The 19,857-nt window shown below is 37.1% G+C and overlaps 1 protein-coding gene across 1 annotated transcript; it reads right to left on the bottom strand.

Moving 5' to 3' along the window:
* Nucleotides 1-639: 639 nt before the first annotated feature.
* Nucleotides 640-18,161, bottom strand: LOC139146075 (uncharacterized). The gene is made up of 4 exons (XM_070717523.1): nucleotides 18,104-18,161; nucleotides 6,068-6,427; nucleotides 4,126-4,241; nucleotides 640-3,631 (listed from the first exon to the last, which is right to left on the bottom strand). The coding sequence occupies exons 2-4, from the start codon at nucleotides 6,267-6,269 to the stop codon at nucleotides 3,263-3,265; spliced, it is 687 nt and encodes a 228-aa protein (XP_070573624.1). The 5' UTR covers nucleotides 6,270-6,427; nucleotides 18,104-18,161; the 3' UTR covers nucleotides 640-3,262.
* Between the last annotated feature and the right edge of the window lie 1,696 nt (nucleotides 18,162-19,857).

Genomic DNA, 19,857 nt, shown 5'->3' with positions numbered 1-19,857 from the left:
GAAATGTTGCTGAGATCAACACATGCTGGTACACACACCTACAATCTCACTATATCCTTTTAATGATTCATTCCCGTTCTAAAAAGTATTTTCAATCATTTCATTTATATCACAAAAATTCAATGTTCCTCATCACAATCACTTTGGAAAGGTGAATTTAGTTCTCCGATGGCGTTTTTATGCTGTGAACTTTGGCTAGAAAATTTTGCATTGATTATAACATAGACAATGAAAAAGAGGGATGTGCAACTACCGGCAAACATCAAAGGAATTAGCCACTTTACCTCCACAACGTTGGTTGTAATCTGGTACGGCTAAGTCAATAAGCATAGTGTCACGTGACTACACAATCCACAACAAAACGCTGGTCTATGTGCGATTGTTTGAACGTGCTCTGTCGACGTCCTTCTTTACTGTCTATGATTATTATGGCAGTGTTTAAACAATAGTACCATAAGAGAAACATTTTGCCAGTTAAGCTTGCTGTCCCACTTTATTATTAAAAGTTTGACATGCCTTACAAATTAAGGCACACAGTGAAAGACAATCACAGCAAATTGCTACTGAGTTTTCAATTATAACCTGAATGCATTCTACTGTTGGCATGATCCTGTTCACTGAAGTAAAATACACAGGACTACAGTGGAACAAATGGGCTATTTATTTCTTCATGAAATAATAAAATGCACAAGCACTCCAATGTAATTTAAAATGTCTATTTTAAAGATCATACAGAGTTGCATAAAAAAAACTTTTGACTATGTTGCTGTAAACACTAATTCAATAAAGTTACATACATTAATGTAAAAACTAAAGTGATCACCCTAACACAACACCGTTAATTGTAAAACATCTTTGCCTCAACATGTTCAAAGCAGGACACACCACTTTTACAGCCAAGTGTTGCCATATGCAATTAGTACGTTAATTACTCTCCTATCAACAATATGAGAACCAGATATGTTCTGAATGTGCTCAGTCTTTTGGAAAGCTGATGTAATATATATATGAGAAATAAACTAAATATGCAGTACTGTGATCATCTTTTATTGCAATAGTAAACTTGATTCTTGCCTCCCAGAACAGTCAGGTATCTGTCAGATCAAAATCTGCTGCTGGTTTCATCAAATTTGGTGCAGTAGTTTCTGAGTATTACAAAACTTTATTGAATATGCAATGAACTGTTTTCTTAGTTTACTCTGTTACAAGCTTGATACGACAATTCAATATCTAATGCATGTTTCATCGAATTTGGTGCTGTACTTTTGGAGTTATATCACTAATTACAAAGTTTATTAAATATGCAAATGAACTATAACACTTAATACTACTAGATGTTTCACAACAATGAGATATCTGTCTAATCAGTCTCTGTAGCAGGTTTCATCGAATATGTTGCAGCAGTTTGTGAGTCATGTCACTAATCAGAAATATTCATGAAATATGCAAATGAGCTGTTTATAAATTGTACACTGCTCAATGCTTCACAGTACAGTCAGATGTGTCAAATCAATATCTGTAGCAGTTTTCATCAAATTTGGTGCATTAGTTACTGATATCACTGATTACAAGTCATTGTTGATGACACAGTCCCCACTTGTTAATGGGTACTTTAATTAATTACAAATCCTGGGGGAGGATCAAGTCCTCTTCATTAATTAGGTCTGTGATTAGAAATACTGTATATGCAATTACAAATTAATTAACATGACACTGATAAATGTCTTTATTCACTGTTAAAGCAATGTGAGCTCAACACCTGTACCAAGTTTCATGAAATTTGATGCAGTATTTCTTGACATATCAGCCTAATTATGAAAATTCAATAATTGACATGATACTGCTACATGTCTTGAAACAAATTGATGTGCACATGTATGACATGGGTCAATATCCTTGTACCAATTTTGAATAATATTGTTGGAAATAAGTCTGAGTTATGGCTCTGTACATGAAAAAAACATAAAGAAATGGCGTCCGCGTTCCCATTTTGCATTGAATTGTGAAACCAATAGACATGCATACTTATGACATAGGTCAATGTCCTTGTACCAACTTTGAATAAAATCGGTTGATACATGTCTGAGATATGGTTCCGGACATGAAAAAATCATAACAAAATGGCCACCAGGCAGCCATATTGCAGTGGATTGTGAAACCAATAGACATGCATATTTATATGATATAGGTCAATGTCCTTGTACCAACTTTGAATAAAATCGGTTGAGACTTGCCTTAGTTATGGCTCTGGACATGAAAAAAACGTAACAAAATGGCCGCCACGAGGCCACATTGAGTCATATAATGAAATCCATGAGCATATTTATGACGTAGATCAATGTCCTTTCAAAAACTTTGAATAAAATCAGATGAGACATGCTTCAGTTATGGCTCCGTACATGAAAAATTGTAACAAAATGGCTGCCACGTGGCCATATTGGATCACATCGTTAAACAAATCAACCTATATATGTATGACATAAGTCAATGTCCTTCTACCAACTTTGAAGAAAATCTGTTGATACATGTCTGAGTTATGCTTCCAGACATGAAAAAAATTATAACAAAGTGGCCGTCACGCAGCCATATCCAACCTTATCGTAAAACAAATCAACGTGCATATGTATGACATACGGTAGGTCAATGTCCTTGTACCAACTTTGAATAAAATCGGTTGGGCTGTGCCTGAGTTATGGCTAAGGACATAAACAAATTTTAACAAAATGGCCGCCATGCAGCCATATTGTGAAACAAATTGACTTGCATATGTATGACATAGGTCGATGTACTTATACCAACTAAGAATAAAATTGGTTGAGATGTGCCTTAGTTATTGATCCGTACATGAAAAAATCGTAACAAAATGGCCACATGGTAGCCATATTGGATCGTATCACAAAACAAATCGAGGTGCATATGTATGACATATGAAGTAATCCTTGTACAAAGTTTGAATGAAATCACTACAGGCATCTCTGAGATATCTGCGTGAACGGACGGACGGACGCACAGACATGACCAAACCTATAAGTCCCCCCGGACGGTGTCCGTGGGGACTAATTAGCGAAAGAATTCAAATTTTAGTACCTACCATGCTATGAGTACTACAAGAATATTCATTTTGGAAACCTAAGATAACCTAGAACAATAAACATTTTGAAGAGACTAAAAAGTGAGCTCTGCTACAATGTACACATTTATGTTGCATGCACATTACATTTTCTGTCAGCAGATTTCAATGTGCTTTTTAATGTCAAATCGTTCAGTCCGCATTGAGTGCAGGAGGTAAATCCTCATCATCTGAAATGACAAATGGACTTGATGGTGGATGAGGTACTTCCAACACATCTGATGAGGTCTCACTTCTTTCTACTCGTTTTGCTGCAGCAGCTGCGATCTCTTTGTTAGATGAGAAATTGAATCCCATCTTTTTGGCAAGGTCATCCAAACCTCTGACTGGACCGGCTTCGATGTTTATGTCATGGCGACAGTTTGGACAGGCACGGCACCTCACGATGCAAGCATAGCATCCTACCAGCAAATTACATCCATGGCAAATGTATGCAGGAAATGTTACAATATCCATGCATATAATGCATGTCAATGTGCTTCTGCCTTCAGCATAACGATCCTGAGAAAAAAATACATTTAGGCTTAGCTTTCATTACACATAACAGGGTTCCAGTATGGGTAAATTTACCCATTGGATTATAAACTGTATGTGTAACTTTCTTTTTTAGACACATCGTCAGCATTGTTTCCATCAATACATGTTTTATTAAAGTAACATGGAAATGTTTGAAAGGCAGGGCCTAAAAATGCTTGTACAGGTTACCAGTGATTTTTTACCCCAGACTGGAACAATATCATGCTTCAAAAGTTGATGGGCAAGCAAGCAGGCAAGCATATCTATTTTGCAAGGGAGTTGACCTGATTCCAGAGTCACAGGTTTTACGATAAGCAACTATTTAAGCACATAATTTTGGCTACTTTGCAACAAAGGCACAAATACAGTTGTCACACAATCAAGGGATTTGCTTATGTTGTACCAAATCAATCAAAGGAAAAAATCTCTGGGTTGCAGACATGTAAAAATTACAGAGTTGCAAGCCATGAGATACCTACCTCTTCTTGAGGAGCACCACCTTCTTCATCTGCCCTATATCTACGTCCCCTCAGCTTTTGAAATTGGTCAACTGGTATGGCCTTCACTTTTCGCGGGGATTTCCAAAACACAGGATCTATGACAATAAATGAAAGAATGAATAAATAAATCAATCAATCATTGATGTACTCAAGGGATGTAACTTGCTCCCTGCCTTGATCCACACACATCAGTTTTACTCTCCAAAACAGTCATCAAATGAACGTATCTATAGAGTTCAATATAAAGCTGGCATGAGATGATTGATATTTATCATACTGCATTTACCACATAATACTTTTAAAACTGGCAAAGCAAGGTGTTTTGGCACTGCTGGTGACAAAAAGTCATACCTAGTCAGGGTACAAACATTCTTCAAATTGAACTCTACTAATCACGAAGCTTGTACTTTACGCATGGTCAAGCCACTTGATTGATTGAAAGCAACTTTTGAAGAACATTGGTACTCAGATGAAGCGTCATGGCCTCATACCACAATTGACGATAATTATCCACTCTAGTTTTTGCAATTATTCTCCAGTAAAATCTAAAGGGTTAAATATAAAGCTGGCCCTTTAGATGCTGATTTAGTGACTTTTCCAGTGAGTAAAACTGACTTAAATTGATCAGAGCAGGGAGCAGTTGAATCTCTTATGTAGGAGAACAAGGGAAGAGTACCTAACATATGAGTTGGTGAAATTGAAAATCAACAATGATTGTTTTATAGTTGCTGCTACATGACGATGATAATAACAACAATAGTTCAGATTTCTTTATCGAATAGAATAACAAGGAGCCTGGTTTCCCTTTGTACAACAGTTTCATGAATGCTGTAGCCTATGCAAAAAGACCTTCAGAAGTAACGTGCAAAGCCCAACAAGCTGGGACCATATAACTCAATTTGGGACGACTCCATGGGAATATGTTGACTGAAAGGTGTATCTCATTTTTCTTGACCACTGTACAGTCTGTTGCACCTTAAAAACTCATTCACCCTAAAATACACTTGAACAAGTCATCATTGATGACACAGTCCCCGCTTGTCTATATTTTGGTCTTTGGTGTTTTTATAGTTGTGCAACATGGACAGTACTGGTCAAAGACATGAAAAACCACAAGAAATGGCTGTTTTGTGGCAATTTTGGATTGTGTCGTAATATAAATTGACATGCACATTTAGGCCATAGTGTTTTGTCTTTGTGCCAAGTTTGAACAAAATCAAATCAGGACTGAGGAGTGTTTGAGTTATGGTCAAGGACACAAAAAAAATCACAAAGAAATGGCTGCCTGGTTGCCATATTGGATTGATTTGTAAAATAAATTAACGTGCGTATGTAGTCATAGTGGTCTGTCTTTGTGCCAAGTTTAAACAAAATTGGTTCAAAATTATTTGAGTTATGGTTCAAAGACACAAAAAAATTGTAACAAAACAGCCATTTGGCGGCCATATTGGATTGTATCACAAAATAAATTGATGTGGTTATGTAAGCCATAGTGCTTTGCCTTTGTACCAGGTTTGAACAAAATCAGTTCAGGGATCTTTGAATTATGGTTCAAGGACACAAAAAAATTGCAACAAAATTGCCATTCGGCAGCCATATTTGATTGTATCACAAAATAAATTGATGCGTTTATGTAAGCCATAGTGCTTTGCCTTAGTACCATGTTTGAACAAAATCAGTTCAAGGATCTTTTAGTAATGGTTCAAGGACACGAAAAAATCAAAACAAAATGGTTGTTCGGCAGCCATATTGGATTTTTTTCGAAAAATAAATAGACGTGCATCTGCAGGCTATCATGCTTCTCCTTTGTGCCAAGTTTGAACAAAATCGGCCCAGAAGTTTCTGAGAAACAGCTCCGGACGGACGGACGGGACCCATTCTATTAGTTCCCAATAATAAGCAAACTGAAAAGAAATCATACCTGAAGTGGTTGGTCCATCATGGATGGGATAATTGTTCACATCTAGTATTTTCATCGGGTACCCGATTTCCTGTGCAATTTTCTTTTCAACTCCCTTCAGAGTACAGTCTTCATCTGTAAGTGTTACCACCACAGGGTACACATCCCTTGTTCTTTGAGAGTACTTTACTTTACCCGGGTGATCCCGCATTTCAACAATCATAATTGATTTGCGATACTGGGCTATTTTCTTCTTCTGAAAGATTGGAGGTGTAGAGATTCCAGGTGGAGGGACTTCTAAGTGTTTGACAGACCAATTGCTTGGACCAGGTGACCCCACATCTGGTGTCCTACCAAAATTTTGTCCAAAGTAGCTTGACCCTGTGTGATAGGGATTAACAATATGAATTTACAATTGCACAATACATTCATCAGATAGAACATATGGTAAGAGTCAAATTTTAGCATGCACTTCATTGAAATGTGAAGCAATAGGAGGTCAAATCAATTATAGCAATCTTCACACATGGGCAAGCAAATTGACGGGTCCAAGAAATGTACAATAAAATAAAATCATATAAGCTCTTTTTGGTATTTATATACAAAACCAAATATGAGCTAACAAGAAACCACCACCACCACTGACAAAATCAATAGTGCATTAATCTCAAAGCACTAAGTCAAGTGGTGTTACCAGATGTCTAGAATAAATGTATCCTGCTAATATGACATTAAACTGGTCCAATAATCATTTCCATTCAAGGTAATATATTACCAGGTCCATGGGACAATTGTGATTTACAAATTTAAGTAGGACCATCCTGAACCACTGATAGTTAATGGTGGTAACAGGTGTCCGGAATGGGTAAGCGTACCCTGCTAGCATGCTAAACCTGTCAGGATTGGTCCCAAAATTGTCTAAATATTGTATGAAAAGATACAGAATATGAATCACTGTAATAAGTCAAAGCCGGGAATGCTGTCGTTAATCATTTGAGTGACCGAGGTGTCATATTTGGCCACAATGTCGTCATATCGACCGTAGAACTTTTTGAAAGTCCTAACGAGTGTTTTTGTTGTGTATCCTTGTCTCAGTAATTTTGATGCCAATGAGCAGTGTCTCAGTTGAAAATCAGTGTAGGAATCACAAGCCCTACAATACCTGAGAAGTTGAGACACGTACACACCATAAGCAGGTGCAGATGGAATATTACTTGACAAGTGGGGATAATTTATGATTTCAAAATCGAAATCATACATCCCTTTTGTCATACAGTTTAGTGTGTACCCACTAGTAGGAACAGATCAAGATATGAAGCAGAGTTCCTACCCTCTGTTGTTTCTTTGATTTCCAACTCATCAGGGTAAATATGATGTAAGTAATTTGATATGTCTGGATTGTCTAGACTAATCAGATCATCGATATATCTGTGCGTGTTGTTAAAACACCTTGCAGGTTTTTTAGACCCTGCTTTGTAGAGAGATTGTAGGAACTCTGCTTCATATGAATACAGAAATGTCTGCAAGAAGGGGTGCAAAATTTGTACCCATTGGTAAGCTGATAGATTGTTGAAATGTCATACCGCCAAACTTAACAAATGTGTTGTCGATTAAGAAATTAAGCATTTTAATAATTTCTTCACCTGTGTATTTGTGCTGGGCATCCATGTTGTTACTGAAATGACCTGACCTATGTTTGATGGTAATGTATTGGTACCTTCTACTGTCATTTTTACGCAGGAAAGCTTGTTTAACAAGAGATGACAGCCTTGTTTTAAGTGATAAAGTTATTGTACAGTAACTTAAAGGGAAACTTTGGTAACTTGGGCATTTCCACAGAGTTAAACAAAAGATCCTTTTTCCATAGGACACGACTGTTTATTAGAAACAAAAGATTTGGTCCACTGTAAACTGCCAAATTACCCTTGTGATTTAAAGTCAAGAATATTGTCTCTCATCATCAAAGAGACAGATTTGTCACATCTGGATACAAGTTCTCTGTAGAAATTCTTAAACAATCTAACCAACTTACTTTGTAAAAATCCCTGCCTCACTAACTTTAAGACTAATAAGCTGTCTCTCAATTGAAAGTCTTCATATGAGCCACAAGCTCTACAGTATCTTTGGAGTTGTGAAATGCATCCACCCTGAGCTGGACCCAATGGAATATTAATGATCAAGAAGAGAAAGCTGTGGTCTAAAAATCAGTCATCCCTTTGTCATACACCTTAGTGTTCAATTTACTTTTTCTAATTTCAAAACACAGATCAAGGTATGATGCTGGATCACATTTTCTGTTCTTTCTTTGATTTCTAATTCATCATTCATCATTTCCTCTTGTATAGACAATTGTAAATTTTGAAGAAAGAAGAAGTTAGTCAAGGCTTCTCTGGTGCACATGGTATATAGTTGTCCACACTAAAGTAAACACAACATGTCAAGTTGTCAAAGTGTCACAGTAAGGCACAACATGCAGAAAGTGGGGAAAGTGGGTCCTTGGCAGGGTAAAACCTATTTCCTTGTCCAACAAAGTCCTTCATAAACAAAAAGGTTTGTTTGTTTGTTTGTAATATCTTTAAATAAACCCTGAAATAAATGGGTGACATTTCAAAAATATGCTTCTCAGAAATTTAAAACATATTCATAAAGACCTTTCAAATTCTAGTGTACCCTGCTATTAATTTTTATGAAATCTTTTTACCAAAAATGGTAAAAATCACCCTTAAAATGAAAAAATATACATTTCATCATAACTTGCATATATCACATTCTGGTAATCCCTAATGTCTTAAAAATGTCTGAAATGTCTTTAATGTCCTAAAATAACAAAGTTGCAAATTTCTGCATAATTTGAACAATCTGAAAAAGACTATAAGTAGAGATCTATGTCCTAAATATCAAAACTATTCGATTAGCAGTTTTGAAATAGATTTTTTAAAGATTTTTTGACCAAAAAATGACAAAAATTGCCATGAAATATAAAAATTTGAATATTTCATCACAACTAGCACGAATTTGACTAAGGTCATTTTTAGGGACATGTTTACCAAATATTGAAGACGGCAGAAAAGTAGGAGAAGATTTTTGCCAAAGAATAGCAAAATTAGCCTTGAAAATATAAATTTGCATATTTCATCACAAGATGAACATATCTGATTAGGGTAATCCCTTGGGACCTGTAATCCAAATATTAAAGGATTCGTACAGGCTGTTTTGAAGAAAAACCTTTGGATGTACAAATTTGAGGACATTGCTACACATCCACATATTTAGCTGATAGCAAAGCTAAAAACCAGTGTTGAGAGACGTGTTGAGCTACAATACAAAATAATCTACGGTTTGGTAGCACGCTATGATCAACTAAATGTTACAAGGGCATAAGCTTTCAAAGACGTGAATTCTCCTTCATCAGATGCAAGGGGGATGAAAAATTGAAGCAGAAAGTGACAGAAAATTCAGAGTGAAAATTTCAGAAAAATCAGTAATTCAGAGTGGACATTTTTACTCTGAATGGTCTGTCGCTTTCAGTTTTAATTTAAATAAGGGAGACTGCACGTCTGTGAAAGCTTATTCTCCGACAACATTTAGTTGATCATAGAATGCTACCAAAGCTTGGATTAACTCAGAACAAAAATACAGAAATTTATCAAAATTCAGTTACTGACCCTTGGAAGTTTAAATCTACATTAGAGATGAACTGAGGTTCTCAAGCTTGTTTCCAGACAGCTACCTGTACACTCATCTTCTTCGTTATCTGTACCACCAGCTTCTATAACAACTCTTCGATTTTCAGTTAAATCCAACTTTTTACATCCTGAAAAAATGCAACAATAGGTAATATGGCGAGATGAAACTTTAAATGAAAGACAAGGGGCTGATTAGGTTAAGGAAAAGGGGAGACTTTCATATACAGTGCCTCTCTTCAATACTATTACAAAATATTTGCTGCTTCTTGTCATCAACTGATTAAAATAAAAAAAGCCAAACTCCCATATGCTGAAACAATACATTGTATACTCTACGATGTTCAACTGATTTTTTACATGCGATTGTGTCTACTAAAAGACATGTGTTAGCAGTGATTACGCAGCAGTACTCTGCAAGGCGTATCGATCGCGCTCAGGTCAAGGGTTATCGCTACAGATGTGTTTTGATGACCCTTGACCCGAGTGAGATCGATCGACAGGCTATGCCAAAAGTACCACTGCGTAGTCACAGCTAATTGTTGGTATAGCAGCCATGAAAGAAAAAAAGGTTTCCTCACGTAGTTAAGCTATTTCAAGGTACAATGCAATTAAAATCAAAGAACGATAATATAGATGCTTCAAAAATCTAATACCTTTTACTATTTTGGAGAGGAAACTTACCCTTTCTGGTCTTGCTTCGCACGATCACGACTTCAGGGTGCGCTTACAAGAAAAATGTCGCAACTTCCGTTTTGATGCATCATGGGATAGGAAAAGGCACAAAACTTGAACACCAAGTGTTTAGAAGTAGAACGCCTCTTGCACGCCGATGTTAAAATTAAACGTTCATGGTGGTTTTCTGATTTTCTTTTCTAATTTTTGAACTTTCAACCCGTAATAAACGTGTAAAATTATTTTGTATACTTCCTTTTTTAGAAAAAACATGCTTTCAGCAATTGTAGGCCGGAAATATTTTTCACTTAGTGTGAAATTCGTTACACCAATATCCGTGTACGTTTACCGGACAGTGAAGCAGTAGTAAATTTCATATAGCCGCTGTAAGGTAAAAAGCACAAAAGACTGTCAATTGTTTCACAGTATTGTAAAATTTCTGTGATGCAGAGTTTTTGAACACTTGAAGGAGATCGTTGTTAACACATAGTGTTCAGATTTAGAACATCAATGTTAATATTATGAACACTGGTGTTAACAATATGAACACTAGCCGTTCAAATTTGAACACCGACATGTACATTTTGAACGCGTAAAGACGCGTCTAGCGTCCGCTATTTTTACAGTGTAATTCTTGCGCTGGTGCAAACTCTACGAAATATTATGATATCAAAGATGTTTGCAATGATAGTTTACAAGGTTTCCTGTCTAAATTTGCGAAAATCATCAAGAATATCTAAAATATACTACACGTAATTATGACTACATTTTGTATGTGTAGGTGTTGTTTGCCGTTCCGAACGTCTGTTCTACACTTACGCAACATCTGGTTATCACGTGACAAAGACGCTACCCTTACTGGTGATGGAACGTAATTACGTGTAACTAAACTTCTCTATAACGATATGTTACCGGCAGACATGGAGATAATACGGAGTGAATAGAAATGACGGTGACTGGTTTAAAAAATTCAGTGTGCTGACAATGTGTCACCATTGTGCCACAATGCGGTTTGTAAATTATACTTGCTATATACACTCCCAGAAAACGACGTGAAACATACATCTATACAATTTTGATGAAAAGCTCATAAAACGGCTACTCCGGCGATCTTTTTCTACTTGGTCGGTCGATACTTTCTGGGTGGCATTTGTTATATGGAGCAGGGCCATGTCTGCTTGGTTATGTTTGAATTTTGCGCTTGGCAACGAAAAGCATGCGCGTTTTCATCGTTCCTTTCGATGCAACTTCCCGTTTATTTTTGAATAATGAGCAGTGTTTGTTTGCGCATATCATGAACATATAAGCCTCCACTAGGTTTACGGATGTCCTCGGGACATGTTTCCCAAGATCTTCATACCTTCTCCTATTTCATTTACATCTCTATCTTTCCGATGTTGACCAACCCTTGGTGAGTCCACGGATTAGCATAATTAGTTGTGTTGACTAATTAATTACAAGATGTGTATATGAGAGATAAGCGTCCTTGCAAAGGGGTGTAAAATGAATAAAGAGTCAAGAGGCTTGGTTAGGTTATATAACCATTAATTTTATTTACTCCGATCAGTCAGAGCATGAAGATAGTCCCTCTATCCATAGAGGGACTGTACGGAGAAAAGGAGAGGAATTGATAGAGAAAACAGTGAAAAAAACTCAATAATAAGCTTATCAATAGTGTCTGGGCTGACTTTAGACAAACCTGGCGAAACTCGACGGATTTGTTGTGGTGGGTTATTTCCTTGAAAACAGACGTCCGTGAACTAAAATTATGCGTCAATCGATCTTCCCATAATCGCAATCATACCAATCCATAATCCAATAACACTAAGTCAAAATTTGTAAGACAATAGTTGTAAACATAGACACAAAACTGCACAGAACAAACAGTAAATAGACGGTACACAAACAAAGTCAAATTCATGAAAGAAAGATATATGGACCTCTGGCCAAAAGACCAAGAAGTGATGTCAGGTGTTTCGAAAATAGTAAGCGCATCCTGCCCCACATGTGGAACCCGCCATATATCAATCTGTAAGTCAGATAGGTAGTGGTCACTAACTAAGGCCTCATGTCACCGATGCCATCAGTGATCATTTGTCGAAGAGAGATATTGTATTTATCTACCAGCTTGCGATACCTGCCAAAAAAGCGTTTAAATGTAGAGACAAGTCTTGCTCTGGTGTAACCTTGATTTAACAGTTTGTAAGAGAGATGGCCATGTCTCTCTACAAAATCACCATATGAACTGCATGCTCTTGCATATCGAATAAGCTGGGAAATATATACCCCATAAGCAGGTGAGAGTGGAATATTACTGATGAGGTGTGGATCTTATTTACACAATTTGCCCACATATTAAGCTCAGCTATGCTTGACAACTCATTCAACACCAAACTTTTCAATTTCTATGGAACTACAGTGCTCACTGACATCCGATTCAAAATGGCGGACACGCACATATATCAGTGATGGGTTCCCCGGCGAACGTGGACAGAGTCTGACGTAGGAAATAACCTACTGCAACAAATCCGTTGAGTGTCGCCAGGTTTGTCTACGTAGGTTAGCAGGGCTGTGGTTTGAGGCATAGCCGTTAACAGCACACGGCCCTGCCATGCAGAGCTAGTACAGGTGTCAACCCACGAACTTTTGCTATATAGTACTGTACTGTACTACTATATTCATTGTACAGTACATACAAGCTTTGTTGATAAGCTGAATACTGGACATTACCATATGTTTTAAAGAGTTGAACAAGAAAATGAGGTAAATCCACAGAACAAAATACCTAAAACATCAAAACTTACAGCTGCTGTCACTTTATATATTTGGCCCACAGCCCAATCACGGACGATCAACTATAGGTGCCATGGATAGAAATCATTGAAGTTGAGCGAATGCGCATACACTTCCTTCTACAAAGGAATATCCAATATCGCTGACGTATACATAGTGCAACATGTGTGCTTAGCCAAACGGACGATTCCGCGATACTATACAGGTGCAGCCAACGAACAATGCACTTTTAAAGGGGTCCTTACTATGATAAGATATATTGTGTATGACAAGCAATGTGAACTGACTAATTTTAAGTCAAGAGGGTAATTAATTAGCTGTTCATAATTTGCCCTCCCACTAAAAATTTTTCGACCTACCCTCCCGCACTCAAACTTCATTTTTACCCACTCCCCACTTATTTTTGCCTGTTTCCCCTCCCCACTGTGAAGTTTTGAAGCTCTCCTGCCCTGTGGCGAAAAAAACTTGCCGATTTCCCCTGCCCTTGAAAAAATTCCCCTCAAAATTTTGACATTCCATTTCCCCTGCAGACATAAAAAGTTATAAGTACTTGCCCTGTGTCCCCATCCCCGGAAACACCATGGCTCAACTTCCCCCGTCCCCGTTTTAAAAGTAGCTTCCCCTCTCCTCGTTTTTCGCCAAGCCCTGTCCCCAGGACAATCAACCGATATCTGCCCTGCCCTACAAAAACAACTAAAATTTGCTCCCCTGTCACTTAAAAACATGTCCCCTGCCCGAGCAAAAATAAAATTTCCCCTGCCCTCAAAACTTGCTCCTGGAACAGCTTTTTCGATGAATAGCTCCGTTGGCTGCACCTGACTATAGGTACAGGGTATGAAAAGTTGTAACATTTGGCAAAACAGACCTCTCGATAGATTTTTTATCCTTGACCGCTGACAAGTTTTTATCCTCTGATACGCTTCATTTCTCCGATTTATAATTTCTCGTTGTGAAAAGCTTTCATAAGCCTATACCCTTGGTCTTTTTTTTCTATCAGCAGCATCATACGTGTAGTACGGTGTACACTGACTGTGACAGTAAATGCGTTAGTACATTGTGCAAGTCAATCATGTATATAGCTAGACGCAAGACGACCGGGTCTTGTTCACTAGCATCTTGGCTAGGCTAGCCAACACAGCGTTTCATGTGTCACTTCTTTATTTAATAAAATCAAGTTATTTCGATTCTTAAATATTGAATAATTTAATTTGCTATCCCAGAAATGTGCTGACAAAAATGAAATAACCACATACCAGATTTAGCCATTCACACTGTAAAAATAGCGGACGCTAGACGCGTCTTTACGCGTTCAAAATGTAGATGTCGGTGTTCAAATTTGAACGGCTAGTGTTCATATTATTAACAATGATGTTCTAAACCTGAACACGATGTGTTAACAACCATCTCCTTCAAGTGTTCAAAAACTCAGCATCACAGAAATTTTACAATACTGTGAAACAATTAACAATCTTTTGTGTTTTTTACTTTACAATGGCTAAATTAAATTTACTACTGCCTCGCTGTCCGGCAAACGTACACGGATTTTGGTGTAACGAATTTCAAACTAAGTGAAAAATATTTCCGGTCTAAAATTGCTGAAAGAACGTTAAAAAGGAAGTATACAAAATAATTTTACACGTTTATTACGGGTTGAAATTTTCAAAATTTGAAAAGAAAATCAGAAAACCATCATGAACGTTTTGATTTTAACATCGGCGTTCAAGAGGCGTTCTACTTCTAAACACTTGGTGTTCAAGTTTGGTGCCTTTTCCTATCCCATGATGCATCAAAACGGAAGTTGCGACATTTTTCTTGTAAGCGCACCCTGAAGTCGTGATCGTGCGGAAGCAAGACAAGAAAGGGTAAGTTTCCTCTCCAAAATAGTAAAAGGTATTAGATTTTGAAGCATCTGTATTATTATCCTTTGAAATTAATTGTATTGTACCTTGAAATAGCTTAACTACGTGAAGAAACCTGTTTTCTTTCAGTGGCTGGTATACCAACAACTAGCTATAGCTGTGAATACGCAGTGGTACTTTTGGCCATGGTCTATCGATCGATCTCACTCGGGTCAAGGGTCAACTCAACACTACTGTAGCGATAACCCTTGACCTGAGCGCGATCGATACGCCTAGCATAGTACCGCTGCGTACTCACAACTAACACACGTAAAACATCACTTAAACATCGTAGAGTATACAATGTATTGTTTCAGCATATGAGAGTTTGGCTTTTTTATTTTAATCAGTTGATGACAAGAAGCAGCAAATATTTTGTAACAGTATTGAAGAGAGTCACTGTATATGAAAGTCTCACCCTGTTTCTTAACCTAATAAGCCCCTTGTCTTTCATTTAAAGTCTCATCTCGCCTTTACCTATTGTTGCATTATTTTCAGGATGTAAAAAGTTGGATTTAACTGAAAATCGAAGAGTTGTTACAGACGCTGGTGGTACAGATAATGAAGAAGATGAGTGTACAGGTAGCTGTCTGGAAACAAGCTTGAGAACCTCAGTTCATCTATAATGTAGATTTAAACTTCCAAGGGTCAGTAACTGAATTTTGATAAGTTTCTGTACTTTTGTTCTGAATTAATCTAAGCTTTGGTAGCATGCTATGATCAACTAAATGTTGCTGGAGAATAAGCTTTCACAGATGTGTAGTCTCCCTTATCAGATGCAAGGGTGGAATAAAAAATTGAAGCTGAAAGCGACAGAACATTCAGAGTAAAAATGTCCACTCTGAATTACTGAATTTTCTGAAATTTCACCCTGAATTTTCTGTCACTTTCTTCTTCAATTTTTCAGTCCCCCTCGCATCTAATAAAGGAGACTTTACGTCTTTGAAAGCTTATGCGCCTGTAACATTTAGTTGATCATAGCCTACTACCAAACCTAAGATTATTTTGTATTGTAGCTCAACATGTCTCTTGTTCTTAGCAACTGGTTTTTAGCTTTGCTGTCAGCTAAATAGGTGGATGTGTAGCATCGTCCTTAAATTTGTACATCCACAGGTTTTTCTTCAAAACAGCCTGTACGAATCCTTTAATATTTGGATTACAGGTTCCCACGGATTACCCTAATCAGATATGTTCAAATTATATTGAAATATGCACATTTATATTTTAGAGGCTAATTTTGCTATTTTTTGGCAAAATCTTCTTCTCTTTTACTGATGTCTTCAATATTTGGTAAACATGTCCCTAAGAATGACCTTTGTCGAATTTGTGCTAGTTGTGATGAAATATTCAAAATTTTATATTTCATGGCAATTTTTTTTCATTTTTGGTCAAAAAATCTTTAAGTATCTTCTTCAAAACTGCTAATTGAATAGCTTTGATATTGGGACATAGGCCTCTACTGATAGCATTTTGACATTGTTCAAATTATGCAAAAATCTACAACTTGTATTTTTAAGACATTAAAGACATTTCAGATATTTTCAGGCATTAGGGATTACCATAATATTCAGATTATGATGAAATCTACATGTTTTTTATTTTAAGGGTGATTTTTACCATTTTTGGTAAAAAAATTTGTATAAAAATTAATAGCAGGGTACAACAATTTGAAATGTCTTTACGAATATGTTTTTAATTTCTGAGAAGTAGATTTTGAAATGTCACAGATTTATTTCAGGGTTTATTTAAAGATATTACAAACAAACAAACCTTTTTGTTTATGAAGGACTTTGTTGGACAAGGAAATAGGTTTTACCCTGCCAAGGACCCACTTTCCCCACTTTCTGCATGTTGTGCCTTACTGTGACACTTTGACAACTTGACATCTTGTGTTTACTTTAGTGTGGACAACTACATACCATGTGCACTAGAGAAGCCTTGACTAACTTTTTTCCTTCAAAATTTACGATTGTCTATACAAGAGGAAATGTCTTTAAGAAACCATCTTACAAAAATGGAGTATGCATTTCATACATATACATGTTTTCAACTCAATATAATTATGCCAAATTTTGAGCTTTTTCAGATTTTTTTGTACGTTTTAAGCAAGTATGAACATAAAACGTAATCCACAATATTATGTAAAACCTGTTTTGTCATTACTTTGTTGATATTTTAAAAACGATCTACAGTGTTTATAGCGATTTTTATCGCTTATGTTTTTGATAGGAGGGTGTTAACACCGTTGGTATTTTCCTCTGACAAATTTTACATACAAAGTGGCAATGTTTATTTGCCCATTTTACAGTAAATTATTGTATTTTACTCAAGAAATGTTTTGTGTATTTTTAGAATAAAATAATTTTACTAGTACTGAATATCAGTGGTCCGTAATGTTATTTCAAGGCTTGAACACCCCCAGGACGCCCCAAATTAAAGGTGTTCAACAAGCGCGCTTCATGTGTTCTAGCCTTTAACACACTTATCGTTGAACGGCGTCCATGCGTTCAAAAAGTGTTACAGCCCTTTGAACGCGTAAATGCGTTCAATTTCTTGAACACATTTCACGTGCAACGTGTGTTCAGATATGGAACACCATGGTGTTCAATATAATGTCTGATGAACACGTAGCGTTCAAAATCTGCACACGTGTGTTCAAAATTGAACGTTTGTTGAACACGTAGTGTTAAATTTCTGAACGTCTGGACGCGTTCAAAAAGTGTTACAAAAAGGCGTTTAATTGATGTTCTATCCTTGAACACTTAACTTTACAGTGCAGACTCTATGAACAGATCGAGAAACATACACCAGAGATTACAGGTTACTGAAATCACTGTTATGAAAGTTTGTGACGGAACGAAAAATTTCTGGTTGCACGCTCGAATCGCGAAATGGGTTCCAGATGGCTAATTGTACTCCGCGAAATAGCGAAATGGCGAAATGACGATTTTCGATTTTTTCCAAATAGCAAAATAAACAAATAAAGAAACTACACACAGAGAAATTACCTGCCACCTAGAGTACGCTTTATAATCGTCTCCTACTCTTACTAGTACAACATTACATGTAAAACGCTATGTTGAACATCGCTGAAACTGACCTCGGAATCAGATTCAGTTTCGAGTGACCGAACAAACAGCTGGCATATGTTTTTTTCCAAACCGACCAAAGTCATTTTCTGTCACATGAAAAGTATTTCGACCACAACAAGTTTATTACTGGCATGTGTTTTGCAGTATAAAGAAAAGGCACTGATTAGCGATGATACCATTGTCGGTTTAATTTATTTGTTTGGCCGACGTTTTATCACATACTCCCGCCAAACTACGTGTACGCGTGCACGCTCACGCAAAATATTTTATCTTGGTACAAGAGATCTAAGGGACAAAGCTTTAGATATTCGGAGGGGTGGTCAGAAACGGAAAAAAAATCAGAAGACAGTTTGGGAGGAAATATCTTCACACTATATTGCAAAATAAACAAAATATTTAGAACACAATTGAGTAAAATAAATCTGCAAGACTCAGAAAAATAATTTGCACATCTATTCTCATTTGAAAAAAAAAGGAAAATTTTGAAATTTTCAGTTGTACAATTTTTTTTTTCACAATCCGATCGTGACCACTCCCTCCCAAAATCTAATGGTCTGTCCCTAAGCCTGGAGGTATACGAGGTTCTCTGCGCTGTCAACTTCCGGGTTCGCGATCGCGCGATTTCGCCGAATTTATCGTACTTTCGGTGCTAAACTTCGATGTTGAGAATCAAAACATGTGCAGATTCACTGAATTTGACTTTGTTCAGATGAAACTCAGCAGATTTTCTTATCAATTTCCAACCTGCACGGCATACACATGGGTTTTGGAATCCACCGTGCAGATTGCAGTGTGCACCTAGGTATTTCGGCTTAACATCGATTATACAGCATACTCTAGGTGGCAGGTAATTTCTCTATGTGTAGTATCTTCATTTCTTCATAGTGCAATTTGAAAAAAAATCGTGATTTCGTCATTTCGCCATTTCGCTATTTCGATGTGTACAATTGCCGTTCCAGATAGCGTCTGGGCGAGTTAACCATAGTCTAGGAAAAGCCAACCACTCCTCAGTCAAACGTGTACTCAAATGATCAAAAGAAAGACTACATCTTTCTTCACATTTCAGTAGAACAATCAGCTTACCGTTTTGAAATTGGAACGACAATCCTGCTTGACTCCCTGCACTGTCGCGTTCCCCGTGGACTTTGTAGGTTGCTTCGCCGCCGTTCAGAGTGAATTTACCCGCGTCATCTGGGAAGAACAGGTGGCCGGTTTGGCTCTCTAAATATACAGTTTCTATTTTCAGTTTAAAAACACGGGCGATATTCGCTGCAGTTATACTTAAGGGAGCGAAAAATTTTTCCTCTCCGTTATAAACTAGAGCAATCCGGACACGTTCACCTTGGGTAGCCATGCTGAATTCACTTTTCACATAGAGCTTACTGACCGCTAGATATCGTAGTCATGAAGTTTCCTCTGACGGACAAGAAACTTATACCATTGGCTGTGACATCAATTTGAGGTGGGATACTTTTTAAAATTGTCCAATCATAAGTCGGAACTTTCAGTCACGTGAGAAATCTCGGCCTGATTTGATGCAACTTGTAGCGCCAGGCATGAAAAATAGCCTTTTCTATCGAAGATTTTGTCGCAATATTGGCCGAGGGAATGTAGCAAACTTAAAAATTCTGATGATGAAATGTCCGGAACTGACGCCGCATGGGACTGAC

This window comes from Ptychodera flava, chromosome 12 (assembly GCF_041260155.1).
Source record: "Ptychodera flava strain L36383 chromosome 12, AS_Pfla_20210202, whole genome shotgun sequence".
NCBI lineage: Eukaryota > Metazoa > Hemichordata > Enteropneusta > Ptychoderidae > Ptychodera > Ptychodera flava.
This window is presented reverse-complemented; position numbering and strand designations above follow the sequence as displayed.